Below are 15614 nucleotides of genomic sequence, written 5' to 3'. Positions count from 1 at the left end.
AACCGGATGGAATAGCATGCCGCTGCAAGATGCTGTGGTAGCCATGCTGGTTCAGTATGCCTTCAATTTTGAATAAATCCCCAACAACGTCACCAGCAAAGCACCATCACACCTCCTCCTCCATGCTTCACGGTGGGAACCAGGCATGTAGAGTCCATCCGTTCACCTTTTCTGCGTCGCACAAAGACACGGTGGTTGGAACCAAAGATCTCAAATTTGGACTCATCAGACCAAAGCACAGATTTCCACTGGTCTAATGTCCATTCCTTGTGTTCTTTAGCCCAAACAAGTCTCTTCTGCTTGTTGCCTGTCCTTAGCAGTGCTTTCCTAGCAGCTATTTTACCATGAAGGCCTGCTGCACAAAGTCTCCTCTTAACAGTTGTTGTAGAGATGTGTCTGCTGCTAGAACTCTGTGTGGCATTGACCTGGTCTCTAATCTGAGCTGCTGTTAACCTGCGATTTCTGAGGCTGGTGACTCGGATAAACTTATCCACAGAAGCAGAGGTGACTCTTGGTCTTCCTTTCCTGGGGCTCATGTGAGCCAGTTTCTTTGTAGCGCTTGATGGTTTTTGCCACTGTACTTGGGGACACTTTCAAAGTTTTCCCAATTTTTCGGACTGACTGACCTTCATTTCTTAAAGTAATGATGGCCACTCGTTTTTCTTTATTTAGCTGCTTTTTTCTTGCCATAATACAAATTCTAACAGTCTATTCAGTAGGACTATCATCTGTGTATCCACCAGACTTCTGCACAACACAACTGATGGTCCCAACCCATTTATAAGGCAAGAAATCCCACTTCTTAAACCTAACCGGGCACACCTGTGAAGTGAAAACCATTCCGGGTGACTACCTCTTGAAGCTCATCAAGAGAATGCCAAGAGTGTGCAAAGCAGTCATCAAAGCAAAAGGTGGCTACTTTGAAGAACCTAGAATATAAGACATATTTTCAGTTGTTTCACACTTTTTGTTAAGTATATAATTCCACATGTGTTAATTCATAGTTTTGATGCCTTCAGTGTGAATGTACAATTTTCATAGTCATGAAAATACAGAAAAATCTTTAAATGAGAAGGTGTGTCCAAACTTTTGGTCTGTACTGTATATATACAGCTCTGGCATAAATTAAGAGACCACTGCAAAATTTTCAGTTTGTCTGATTTTTCTCTTTATAGGTATATGTTTGAGTAAAATGTAAATTGTTCTTTTATTTTATAAACTACTGACAACATATCCCCGAAGTTCCAAGCAATACATTTTGTATTTATTTTCTGAAAATGAGAAATGGTCAAAATAACAAAAATTGCATTGCTTGCAGACCTCAAATAATGCCAAAAAAAACAAGTTCATAATCATATATAACAATACTAATGTCTTAACTCACGAAGAGTTCAGAAATCAATATTTTGTGGAATAACCATGATTTTTAATCACAGCTTTCATGAGTCTTGGCATGCTTTCCACCAGTCTTTCACACAGCTTTTGGGTGACCTTATGCCACTCCTGGTGCAAAAATGTAAGGAGTTCTTATTTGTTTGATGGCTTGTGACTATCCATCTTCCTCTTGATTACATTCCAGAGGTTTTCAATGGGGTTCAGGTCTGGAGATTGGGCTGACCATGACAGGGATGTGATGTGATGGTCCTTCATCCACGCCTTGAGTGACCTAGCTGTGTGGTATGGCGCATTGTCCTGCTTGAAAAACCAGTCCTCAGAGTTGGGGAACATTGCCTGAGCAGAAGGAATCAATTGTTTTTCCAGGATAACCTTGTATGTGGCTTGATTCATACTTCCTTGGCAAAGATTAACCTGCCCAATTGCGGCCTTATAAAATTCCCTGTCATACCCAGCCCAATCTCCAGATCTGAACCCCATTGAAAACCTCTCAAATGTAATCAAGAGGAAGATGGATAGCCACAAGCCATCAAACAAAGAAGAACTGCTTAAATTTTTGTACCAGTAGTGGTATAAGGTAACCCAAAAGCAATGTGAAAGACTGGTGGAAAGCATGCCAAGATGTAGGAAAGCTGTGATTAAAAATCATGGTTATTCCACAAAATATCGATTTCTGAACTCTTCCTGAGTTAAAACATTAAAATTGTTTCTAAATGATTATGAACTTGTTTTTTTGGCATTATTTGAGGTCTGCAAGAATGCATTTTTTTAATTTTTTTTTTGACCATTTCTCATTTTCAGAAAATAAATACAAAATGTATTGCTTGGAACTTTGAAGACATGTTGCAAGTAGTTGATATAATAAAAGAACAATACATTTTGTATTTATTTGGTGAAAATGAGATACATATACATGTACATATAAAATCGGTGTTGCTTCGTAACTGAACAGGATGATTTCACAGAAGTGTGATTGACTTGGAGTTACATAGTGTTATGTAAGTGTTTGCTTTATTTTTCTGAGCAGTGTATATGTTGCATGCATACCATTTAGTATATGAAGGCAATACAAAGGAAACATGAGTTCTTTTTGGAATTTTGGGGAAATCTTACTCAGGGCAACCATTAATTATAGTTCCTCACAGTAGGGGGGATGTAACGTTATACAAGTACACAGCTATGACACAGTTCTGAGCTGGAAGTGATCACAGAGGTTTTATTCAAGCTTCTTTTCATTACACAGAATCACTTCTCTTGATGCAATGCTTCATCACCATATATGAAAGTCTCTTTACAGACAATTTTTCTTCACAGATAACTTCTCTTCACACAGTGTCTGAACCTAAGCAGAACTGTACCTTCCTCATGCAGTGGGGTAGGATGAGGAGAATGAGTCCGGTGCTGTAGCTCTCTCACTCATACCTTGAGGCAACAAAGATGCTCTTTGTTGTCCTGACTGCATCTATGATCACAGCAATCAGTTCCCTGGAAATACTGGTCTATACAGCTTGTCTGATTTCAGGAGAATCTCTAACACACACCTTTATCTTGGATGTCCAGGACACAGTAACACCTTTCCCAGTATTCTTTGGGGCTGAGCTAACCATTCCCTGTTTGCTATAACCATTTTAACCTGTCTAGTTGCTGGATGATTTTAAGTCAACAGTGCAGCTTCTATCTGTGACATACTGTATATACAGTATATATACATAAATCTTGCATAAGCAGCATATTACAGAATGCTCATGTGGCAGAACAATATCATGCCAATTCTAGCAGACATGGCGCTGGTGCAGGGAGGTAGTAGTAATTTTTTTTATTGCATGTGGTGAATTGGCATGTACCTCTGCTGTCACACCCTTAAACCTTATAGACTTTAGCTTAAGTGGTAATAATCCGCCGGAGTATTCAGGGAGTTATGCGTTTCACCACTACAGTTTTACTAGTTCCATTACCTTTTCCATTGTAATGTCTTGGATCTGCTCTTACAATGTGCTTGTCCCTTGACAGACTTAGCTCACCCATTCTGATGGGCTCAAGTGACAGGTGTATCTCTAGATTGTCTCCGCTCTACTACATATGAACAAAGTGAGTCTACATACAAACTCATCTCTGCTGTTCCACTTCATTCTGCAATTGCCAGGTGTCTATCTACACACTTGGCTCTGCTTTTATAAGGTGCCTGCATAATCAACTGTACTATTTCAGATGGCTGTCTTTATACTCGATAATGATACAGTTCCAAGGTGTCTGCATACTCTACTGCACTGTTCTACATTGCTTGTCTGTGTAAGGGGTAACAGAGACTGGTATATGCTCCCACCCCTTTAAGCATGTCCCGGTTGAAGCTGGTACTAAATGCTGTATGTTCAATGTGTATATACCTATTGTTGTATTTTGTTACACTATTATGTTCTTCATGCTACCATTTGCATATTGTAAATAGGGAAAGTGCAGTACGTTAGTTAGGACACTAGATGGGGACACATTAGTACAGAATAGTATACATTTGCAGTGAGATAGGAACTAGTTAATATAGGAGGGGCCACTGTGAGTAAGGTAGTGTGCATTTCTTGAATTGAGTCAGAAACAGCCAGGGAGCTGAAACAGCTCAGGAGGGGCCAGAGAGGCCAGACAGTCCCAGAGGGCCGTAGGCCCGGGGCAACACAGTGGGCCCCGCAATGTTTAAGTCAAGGAACCCAGCCATCCAGGGCCCAGTGGGGCAGAAGTACAGCCTAGCAGCAGTATGAAAGCAGTGCTGGAGCGGAGGCTACAGTGAAGGTCCAGGCAGTACGGGGCGCAGGTGGCAAATCATGTGGCAGCTTACTTCATGGGCTGATGCCCTCAGATCCGTTGCGAAACGGACAAGTGAGTCTGAACAGGGAGGATGCTGCGTTACTGCAAGAGGCGGTAGAACCCGGGCACGTACGGAAGGCCGTAGGAAGAAGTGCAGGGAAAGTGGAGAATGAGGACTGCTTGGAATACTATGCTGACGTTGTATTTAAGGGCTCATTTCCACTTGCGAGGAAAACGGAGGAGTGCAATCCGATAAAACATAGGATTGCACTCGGACCAATGTTATTAATAGGTGTCTTTTCATTTGCGATTTTTTTCTCAGCCGAAATCGGACTGAGAAAAAAATCGCAGCAATCGGACGAGACTCGCCAATGCAAGTCAATGGGTGCGAGAGAAAAACGCATGGAATACGGTACGGACCATCCGTATTCTGTCCGTTTTTTACGGATACATTACCATTCTGTGGCATAGAACACTGTAAATGGTCCTGTAAATGACTGTATAAAAATAGTTGCAGAGAAAAAAACCGATGTCATACAGATGTAAAACAGATGGTGCGATTAAAAATCGCATTGCACTCGGATGACAATCGCATGACAATCGCTTACGCTACATCCGTTTTTTCGGTCCAGATTACGGACCGTTTTTTCTCTTGCAAGTGGAAAGAGCCCTAATAAGGATGTTTAAAGTTGAACTTGAACTCTTTTTTCTTTTTGTGCAACAACACCAGCAATAGAGCTCCATCTGCTCAGATGGGACCCTGACGGTGCAGATGATGTGGCTGAAGGTACGCAAAAAAGGGGACATTGTTTGCATGTGGCGGGAGGCCAAGGCGCGGATAAGCAGATAGTCTCAGCCACGACTATGGCCCTGGCCCTCCCTCACATCTGCATACTCAGTTCTGCTGTTCTAAGGTATTTTTCCATATTCTTGACTCAGCTGTTCCAAAGTGTTTATCTGCATATTTGTCTCTGCTGTTCTAAGGTGCCTGTCCACAAACTCTGCTCTTCTGTTCTTAGGTGCAGTCATGCAAACTTAAATCCCTTATTCCATAACCAAGGTGCCATCCATCCGATTCAGCTCTGCCATTCTGTACCTCAGGCGCCATCTAGCTTACAAATCTCTTCCGCTCCATGATGAATGCAGCTCTGTAGTTTTAAGTCCAAGATGCATGGATTTTGAAGCAGATACGTTTCAAAGATGACATCAAAAAGTAGTCAAAGAGAATTTGAAGCAGTTTCTGATTTGGATTGTGAAACAGATCTGCTTCAAAATACACATATATAAACGTTGTGAGTTTTCCACGGCGGAATCGCATTGCGGAAAAATACGCAGCATGCTCATTCTTTGTGCGGAATCGCGGCGATTCTGCATACATAGGAATGCATTGATCCGTTTACTTTCCGTATGTGGCTATGCCCACCATGTGGCAAGTAAGCGGATCATGTGCGGTTGGTACCCAGGGTGGAGGAGAGGAGACTCTCCTCCAGGCCCTGGGAACCATATACCTGTGAAAAAAAGAATTAAAATAAAAAATCGTGATATTCTCACCTTCCGGTGGCCCCCGCAGCCATCCCGCTCCTCGTGATGCTCCCGTTCCCATTGATGCTTTGCGGCAATGAACTGTGATGAAGTAGCGGTCTCGCGTGATGCTTCTTCATCTGGGGTCTTTGTCGCGAGGCATCACTGGGAACGGGAGCATCGCGAGGAGAGAAAAAGGCTGGGGGGGCCGCCAGAAGCTGAGAATATCACGATTTTTTAAATCATTTTTAACATTATATCTTTTTACTATTGATGTTGCATAGGCAGCATCAATAGTAAAAGGATGGTCACCCTTGTCAAACACTATGATTGACAAGTGTGACCAACCTGTCCGTTTTCCAAGCGACGCTATAGATTGCTTGGAAAATGCTAGCATTCTGCAAGCTAATTACGCTTGCAAAATGCTAGTGCTTAGCGGGACTACGCATGCCAATGTGCACAAGTTGCGGAATTGCCGCGGAAATTTCCGCGGCAATTCCGCAACGTGTGCACATAGCCTTACAGTACATACACAGCAGCATTTCTAAGCTGACAGGTTCCCTTTAATCACCATTGTTTGTTTCTCGGCCACCACCATGCAAGCTTTTTATTGGTGCTCCTTCACTATGTAGTACTTTGTGCATGTTAATTCATTTATGTTATGAGAAAGAGACCTGCAGATATTGGAAACCATGAAAGTGATGGATCAGCTTCTCCCGATTACAACCGTCCACCAGCTTTATCAGTTTTATCTGTTTTTGGCAACATTGGTTTAGCGTCCTGAAAACTGTGAGCATTATTTCTTTACATTTATATGCTGTAATTTTTACCTTCTATTTCTGAGGTAAGTGTGTGTCCATATTTATCCAGTATGATTTGTTCCACCAGAGTGTCACCTAATAAAAATGACAGTTTTCAGTAATTTTTCTACTGTACACACATCATCAGTACAGGGTGTACAAATATAAATGATGAAATACAGTGACCAGAACAAAGTGCAAGAACTGTTAAAAAAAAAAGCACAAGGAATTGTACACAGAGCCAGTAAAGTGGTTGGTCCATTATGTTCTGTGCTCATTAATACTTGGCCCTAGACCTACAATTTTTATGAAAATGTTTATGAACTACACCCAAGCTGTGTGGTGATTACTCAACCATGCAGGGTTGTTGTCATTGCCGGAGCAAACCAACTAGCGATTGTGCTCATGTGAAGTAACAGCCCAGCTTCTGCCTCCTCGTAGTGTAACCTCCAAATTTTGTGCCTCAAGATTAGAGACTATTTTTGTTATTGTGTAACCATCAAGCTCAGTGTCTCATCCTGACATTAACCAACAAGAAATGTGCCAATGCTTATTAACCTTCTGGCCTCCATTCTTCTGATCCGAGCAGAAATCCTCCATGTGTATACACTGCTCTGAATAATGGAGATTATTCTGACTCATGGATATGTAGAACGCAGTGGTGCCTGGATAGGCCTTTCTTTTGGGCGCTTCCGTATTGACCTGTACTCACGTTCATACCGATTTATCAGATAGCTTAACTCAGCCACGATCTCATGTAAGAAGACTCCAGGAAAAGAGGATTGCTTTAACCGAAATTCTTGTATTATGATGAAAGTAGCAGGTAAAAAGGAATATTCAACAGAGGACATGTAATAGGATGCATACAGATATGGGGATGATGACAAAATGGAGAATAAGGGCGTGAACAAACATACATCACAGGACTACAGTGAGAGAGTTGGGACAAAATAAAGGGAAAGGCAAACTTCTGCCTAGAAAGAAAGGATGGAACACAAACAATGCAAACATTAAATGATTTCTCAAGTCGTGGGACATGACACTCCCCGTCTGAAATCCTTGGATTTCACGATGTCCGTAATTTTTCGAAGTCGTTCGAACCTGAAAAAACAAGAGGAAGAAAACATGCATGCAATAATAAACATAAAAGATTTTTAAGTCCAACTCGTTGTTGTTGACCCGTAGATCACACCGAAAGATAAGTTCAAGTATATAAAACCCATCTTCAGATTGGGGAAGCCGCAAACATGCAAACTCTTCCACCAACCCAGAATCCAATGGGAATGTTAAAGGTTCAATCCAATGGAAAATGTCAACATTCAATAAACTGGGGGATGAGGAGGAATGCTCCCCGCCGTGAACAACGTCCAGGAGCATGTTCAGTTCATGTGATGTCCTCCTTTCGTAGAAGCAGCACGAGTTCAGTGACCGGGCGGAAGAAGGTTCGGGTAGAGCCCCCTTTTGTCACCTTAACTTCTACCTTACGAGTCTTTCCGTCCTCACCGGGTAGGACTTTGGTGATAAGTCCCATTGGCCAGTCATTACGATGAGCCTCTTTGTCCTTTAAGAGAACAAGGTCTCCTTCTTGGAGATTGGGACTGGGCGTCTGCCATTTGTGACGGTTTTGAAGCAAGTGTAAATATTCGGTCTTCCAGCGATGCCAAAACACATTAGCCAGGTGTTGAACTTGTCTCCACTGACGTTTGTAAATGTCCTTGTTATCGAAATTCCCAGGTGGGACTGTAGCGGCTCCAATCTTCTGTGTAAGGAGTGTAGCTGGAGTAAGTATCGTTGGAGCATCGGGGTCGGATGATACTGGAACCAAAGGTCTAGCATTTATTATGGCTGACACTTCTGCGAGGAAGGTGACCAGAACTTCATGAGTAAGGGGAAGTTTATGGTCCAGCAACATGGAGTCAAGGATCCTTCGTGCAACACCAATCATGCGTTCCCAAGATCCACCCATGTGTGAAGAGTGTGGAGGGTTGAATACCCAAGTGCATCCATTGTCGGACAAGAAGTTGTCAAACTGCAGTTCCTTGCAGGCTCCTACAAAGTTTGTGCCGCAGTCGGACCGGAGTTGCTTAGCAGGTCCCCGGATGGAAAAGAATCTTCTTAGGGCATTGATGAAGCTGGAGGTATCCATGGATTCAATAACCTCGATGTGAACTGCACGGATACTGAGACAGGTGAATAGGACAGCCCACCGCTTACTGTTCGCGGCTCCTCCACGGGTTTTCCTGGTAACAACCGACCATGGTCCGAAGACATCTACACCAACATATGAGAACGGTTGGTCCATGCTCAGTCGATCTGCTGGGAGGTTCGCCATTTGTTGTTGTTGGTGTTTTCCTCGTAACCTTCGACACTTGACACATCTATGGAGAACTGAGGAAACGCATCTCTTCATTCCCATGATCCACAAGCCAGCAGACCTGATGGCACCTTCAGTAAGATGTCTGCCTTGGTGCTGTACTCGTTCGTGATAGTGCCGAATCAACAGAGTAGTGACGTGATGTCGACCTGGAATGATGATAGGGTTCTGCTCCTTATCGTATAGGTCTGATTTACTTAAACGTCCTCCCACTCTTAGAAACTTGAGATGATCGACTACTGGATTCAAGTCGAGTAGAGTGCTGTTTTTGGACACGCTGACTCCCTTGGTAATACTGCCAATCTCATGTGAATATTCTTCTTGTTGCACACACCTGATGATAACTTGTTCGGCATGGTCTATGTCGTCGGCAGTAAGACGACTCTTACACACGTGCCAACCATGGCACCCTGAGGGCTTGTCCTTTGTAAAACAGCGAGCAATGTGAATGAGACGAGCTACAGTTCGTACAACGGAGGACCAGCTTGAAAAGCGTTCAAAACGATGAGACTTCAAACCTTGCCTAGATGTCATTGAAGTATAGTGAGCAGAGATAGTTTGTCTTATCTCCTTGTCAGATTCTGGTTCCACCAGCTCATAAGCATTTTTGGTGTTGTTCGCACAGAAATCTTCGTACAGGAGACTGGGAGGCGTTAACCACATGTTGTCATCAAGCTTAGAAGCAGCTGCGAGTCTTGTACCTCGGTCGGCTGGGTTTAAATCGGTGGAGATGTGATGCCACTGCTCAGGGGTAGAAAAACTTCTGATGCGCTCTACTCTGTTGCTCACATATGTATAGAACTGCTTTGTTTGGTTGTGAATGTACCCGAGTACCACCCTGCTGTCAGTGTAGAAGGTAAAGGAATCAATTGTAATGTCCATTTCGTCTTGTACAACTTCAGCAATTTCTACTGCCAATACCGCAGCGCAAAGCTCGAGTCTGGGAACAGAGTGTGCAGGCTTTGGAGTTAATTTGGCTTTACCCAGGATGAAACCACAGTGTACCTTGTTAGCTCCTAAGGTCATCAGATAAGCTACTGCGGCTATGGCTTCTGTAGATGCGTCAGAGAAAATATGGACTTCTCTTCTGATTGCAGTCAAAGGTGATCTTGGAGAATAACAACGTGGGACTTGGAGTTGCTCTAAGAACTTCAGAGACTTCTTCCACGCCTCCCACCTTTGCTGTTTCTGAGTTGGGAGCGGGGTGTCCCAATCCGTGTTCTCGGCCGTAAGCTGTCTTAACAGTATCTTGCCTTGAATAGTGATGGGTGCTACAAACCCGAGAGGATCATAGATGCTATTTATGACAGATAGGACTCCTCGTTTGGTAAAGGGTTTGTCATAGGGTGACACTTGGAAAGTGAAGGTGTCCCGTTTGATATCCCACAGTAGACCAAGGCTGCGCTGTGTTGGAGGAACATCGGAACCCAAGTTGAGGTCCTTTAGGTTTGTGGCATGATCCTCAGATGGAAACGCGTTCATTACCTCTTGACTGTTAGAGATAATCTTGTGGAGTCTGAGGTTTGATGTGGATAGCATTTCCTGTGTTCTGGAGAGTAGGTCAATTGCATCTTCGCTTGTGGGCAAGGACTTGAGCCCATCGTCCACGTAGAAGTTCTTCTCTACAAATTGCCGAGCATCGGAACCGTACTCTCTCTCACCTTCCTGGGCTGTCCGTCTCAGTCCATAGATCGCCACAGCAGGTGAGGGACTGTTGCCGAAGACATGGACCTTCATCCGGTAGTCTATGACCTGATTGTTGACGTTGTTGTCCTTGTGCCATAGGAACCTAAGATAGTTTCTGTTGTCTTCTTTCACAATGAAGCAATGAAACATCTGCTGAATGTCGGCCATTATGGCAACAGGTTCTTGTCTGAAGCGGATCAATACTCCAAGGAGGCTGTTGTTCAGGTTGGGCCCAGTTAGGAGCAGGTTATTGAGAGAGAGGCCTTCAAACTGAGCACTGGAGTCAAACACCACTCTGATCTGATTAGGTTTGCGAGGGTGATAGACACCAAAGGATGGAAGATACCAACATTCTTCTCCCTCCCTCAGTGGTGGCGCAGGTTCAGCATGATTTCTGTCAAAGATGTTCTGCATAAAGTCAATGAAATGCTTCTCCATCTCTGGTTTCCTCTTTAGGGTACGCTTTAAGGATGAGAACCTTGCAGTTGCTTGCTGCAGGTTGTTCGGCAACCTCACTCTTGGGAAACGAAAGGGTAAAGGAGCTACCCAACTGTTGGAGTCGTCTTGAACAAATTCTTTATCCATAACCTTTATAAATTCTTTATCTTCCCTTGTGGGTGCCAACTTGTTGTCATTACTTGTGGAATCGAACACTGATGACCCGAGGTTTTCTTCCCAGGACTGGAGTGTGTTCATGTTGTTGAAGGATTCCTGTTGCCACTTGGTGTTGCTCACTTTCTCTTTCACCCAGTAGTGATGTGGGCATGGTTGGAAATGGGTGCTGCGACCATTTGACAAAATGTGTGTCTTGTAAGAGGAGATGTTGTTAGGTCTCTTCATCTTGTGTATGCAAACATTGCCTATGATTACCCAGCCTAGATCTAAACGTTGGGCAAATGGTGCATCGTGTGGTCCATTAATTTGCTGACGCACCTTGTGCAGCCGGAGGATGTCTCTGCCTAGCAGAATCAGGATATCTGCACTGTTGTTGAGGGCTGGTATCTTGTTTGCTATCCCCTTGAGATGTTGGTGATGAAGAGCAGCCTCTGGCGTTGGGATCTCTTCTCGATTGGATGGAATCTGGTTGCACTCGACCAGTGTAGGTAACGGTATCTCGACGGTGTTCTCGAGAGATGTCGCTGTAAGACCACTGGCCCTTCTCCCATAAACCTCTGTAACACCACTGCAGGTACCTAAGGTGTAAGGGTAGGCATTTCCCTTTAAGTTAAACATATCAAAGAGTTCTGACCTTGCAAGTGATCGGTTGCTCTGATCATCCAGAAGGACGTACACCTTCACGGCTTTCTCTGGGTGACCGTTGGGATATACGTTCACCAGGCAAATCTTCGCACAGGACTTGTCCCAGAGGTCTTCTCCGCAGACTTCTGTGCATGAAGAAGATATTGTGGTATGGCTTGCAGTTTGAGCTGCGTCCTCCCCGCCATGGCTCGTGGTGGGGGAAGGAGTAAGTGTAGAGTCAGGACGGAATGGGTGGAGTGCTTGTACGTGGTCCTCACTGTCACACTCCATGCACTTAATTGTAGTTTTACAGTCTTTAGCAAGGTGTTCAGTAGAAGCACAACATCTGTAGCATACCCCGAACTTCTTTAGAAGCTCCTTGCGTTCTAGGAGCGGTTTCTTCCTGAAGCCGATGCACTTTTTTAAGGGATGTGGCTTCTTGTGGATGGGACATTCACGATTTGGGTTCTCTATCTTTTCACCTTTGTTACTCTTGTCTGGGGCTGGTGTTGGTAAGGGAAGAATATCCGTCTTCTTCACTGACACTGGACCCCTGCGGTTTCTGTCGTTCGAGCGTGCGCTGACGTATTTAGAAGGAGGTGAAGCTGGGCCACTGGATTCTTGGTAAGAAAAGCTTGGGTCGTTCTTGCGCTCTGCCACGTCTTTTATAAACTCACAGAAGTAGGAGAATGGAGGAAATGACACTTGATGGTCTTTCTTGTATTTTGACCCTAGTGTAGTCCACCTTTCTTGCACGTTGTACGGTAGCTTGGAGATAATGGGATTTACTCCACGAGCAGTGTCCAGATAGCTGAGGCCAGGTAGGTGGGTGTCTGCCTTGGCCAGATGGAGCTCTAACAGCAAGTCACTGAGCTCCAGGAACTTTGAACTGTCTTTGCTTGATATCTTTGGAAAACTCTGTAGACGCTTGAACAGTGCATCCTCTATGGCTTCTGGACTGCCAAAGTTTTTCTCTAGTCTTTCCCATGCAGCCATGAGACCAGCCGTTGGATTACTGATATGAACAGACCTGAGTCTCTTGACACGCTCGGTGGATTGTGGTCCTAGCCATCTGATTAGCAGGTCCAGCTCTTCGGCAGCAGTGATGCCAAGGTCACTAGTTACGGTTCTAAAGGCATTTTTCCAACCTCTGTAATTTTCAGGTTGGTCGTCAAACCTTGTGAGACCGGTTTTAGTAAGTTCGCGGCGAATCATGTACCTTGCGAAGTCGGACATGTCTGTTCTTTCTGACTTAGGATGCACGAATGTGGGCTGAGCGGTGTTGTACATAGGAGTGGAGACGTCTTGGCCTTGAAATGTGGGTAAGTATGGAGTGGCATATGCATTTAGTCCAGCAACCGGTTTGGTGGGTATAGTCTCTGCTACATGCGGAGCTGGTACTGTGCGGTTGTCGAGAGTATAATGACCTGCCGGTATATTGGGTTGCGTGTAGATAATAGCCTGTGGAGTTTGATGAGATGCATGGTCTTGGCGCATACTGGAATACGAAGGAAGTTCAAGTTTGGGAGCATTGTACTGACCTTGAGTGTAGGGTTCTGTAAGTGGATCGGCATCCTGGTGTCCTGGAGAAGCATGAACGCCATCAGGAGTGTTAGTGATGATCTGCTGTTCGCCATTTTGGCTTAGCACGTAGTCTCTTGTGCGTTCAATAGGGTCCTCCGCCTCCACTTCACACAAACTGATGCTGTCTCTTTGACTCCCACTGATAGCTCGCTCCAGGATCCTTAACTCCGCCATGGCTGTTGCGTGCTCACATTCCTTCTCCAGAGCTTCCTTGCGTGCTGCATCCGCATCCATTTCTGCTCTCTTTTGTGCTGTGGCTGCATCCATTTCTGCCATTTCTGCTCTCTTTTGTGCTGTGGCTGCATCCATATCTGCTCTCCTTTGCGCAAAGGCTGCTTGTATCTTAGACGTTTCTGCCTTAGCACGTGCCCTTATAAGCTGCTGGCTGAGAGTGGAATATTTTGATGAACTTGACCTAGATGAGCGTTTTGAGTGCTTAGACGATTTGGATGAGCGAGATGATGCATCTGGTGTCCGTGCAATTTTAGCCTCTATCTTGGTTTTAATGTCACGTACGGTGCAGTCCCTTTCAGAATTAAGCTGCTGGAAACTTTGCAATTCTTTTAAAGTCTCTGGCAGATTCAGTTTCTTCAGGAGAATAATGTATTGGTCAGTCTTCTCCATATACCTTTGGTATGCTGTGCATAATTGTTCTAGGACTCCCTCTAGTGGTAACTCATGAGAAGCAGGCCTTGATACAGTGTCTATGTGACTCAGCACTTTCTCCCATAGTGAAGACACATCACTATATACAACACATTTTTCAGTCTCTAAATTCTCCATGACTTTCCATGTAGGTTTAACTGTACGTTTTCCTCTTTCACTAGCTGGTGGATGGGGATCTAGGTCTCTTTCCTGTGTTTGTAAGTCTGGTAGGGACATTGTATACCTCGCTTCAGACATGATTTGTTTGCAGGCAGGATGAGTGGATGATGAGGGTTATACTTCTCACTGTTTATCTGCAGTGTGTGCTTCTATGCACGCTGGGGTCTGGCTGGGAACTGGGTTACTGTGTATCTGGGAAATGTCCTTTTCCACTGGGGTTCAGCACAGACCTTGAGTTACTGTCTCTGAAGGCAGGATATTCCTTTTTACTATTCTGACTCATGGATATGTAGAACGCAGTGGTGCCTGGATAGGCCTTTCTTTTGGGCGCTTCCGTATTGACCTGTACTCACGTTCATACCGATTTATCAGATAGCTTAACTCAGCCACGATCTCATGTAAGAAGACTCCAGGAAAAGAGGATTGCTTTAACCGAAATTCTTGTATTATGATGAAAGTAGCAGGTAAAAAGGAATATTCAACAGAGGACATGTAATAGGATGCATACAGATATGGGGATGATGACAAAATGGAGAATAAGGGCGTGAACAAACATACATCACAGGACTACAGTGAGAGAGTTGGGACAAAATAAAGGGAAAGGCAAACTTCTGCCTAGAAAGAAAGGATGGAACACAAACAATGCAAACATTAAATGATTTCTCAAGTCGTGGGACATGACAGAGATCTTTATTATTGAAGTAATGTAGGGTATTAATGACTGACATCACATATAAACAATGTTACCTCTGTGACGTAGCTCATCCAGGACAGTGTCCAGGCTGGGGGAACCATGTCTGCTTCGTAATACATCGAGACTGACCCACAATCCGATCACAGCTTCCCTACCTCTCTGATAAATATCCTGTAGTAAAGTCCGGGCCAAGGTTTTTCTATCATTTTCTAGACTCTGGTATTTCTAGAACAAAATCAAGGTCCCACATAAGGGTTATTAAACTAAGATGAATGATAGCAAATGGTTAATACACAGTTATATCATGTCTGACTTCTTATTGTATGGATCCTGAGAAAGATAAATTCATGGAATAGGGAGAAAATCGTTCCTGAATCCACTAGTAACAGATATTACTAGATGACATTAGATTCCGGAAAATAATGTATGGGAAAGTTGGAGCAGCATCTTTCTATCTTACCTCCTGATGATCCGTTATGGAGAAACGCGTTGAGGTTTCATGATCATCAACAAATCTTAAGTACCTTTAAGCTTACTATTATCAACATTCAGCACCTATCTTGTGCTATATATGCCACTTAAGGTTTTTTATCTGTCTTTTTGGCATTTTTTGAATGTTTTATCTGCCTTATTATCTGTTCAATGGCTGTCCTTATGTTATTATTTGAGTGATATTAGGGATCCCAAGGGACAGCCACCG

The 15614-nt window shown here is 44.0% G+C and overlaps 1 protein-coding gene across 1 annotated transcript in view; it reads right to left on the bottom strand.

The window, feature by feature from the left end:
- The window catches only part of LOC143771136 (NACHT, LRR and PYD domains-containing protein 3-like), a 102510-nt gene that overhangs the window by 71249 nt on the left and 15647 nt on the right, over nucleotides 1–15614 (bottom strand). The window contains exons 4-5 of the mRNA XM_077260555.1: nucleotides 14968–15139; nucleotides 6543–6608 (exon numbers count right to left, since the gene is read on the bottom strand). Coding sequence (XP_077116670.1) covers nucleotides 6543–6608; nucleotides 14968–15139 — 238 coding nt within the window. The remainder of the gene's footprint in view (nucleotides 1–6542; nucleotides 6609–14967; nucleotides 15140–15614) is intronic.

Source organism: Ranitomeya variabilis, chromosome 1, assembly GCF_051348905.1.
Source record: "Ranitomeya variabilis isolate aRanVar5 chromosome 1, aRanVar5.hap1, whole genome shotgun sequence".
Classification (NCBI taxonomy): domain Eukaryota; kingdom Metazoa; phylum Chordata; class Amphibia; order Anura; family Dendrobatidae; genus Ranitomeya; species Ranitomeya variabilis.
Note: the sequence above shows the minus strand (reverse complement) of the source record. Positions and strands in the feature narration are given on the sequence as shown.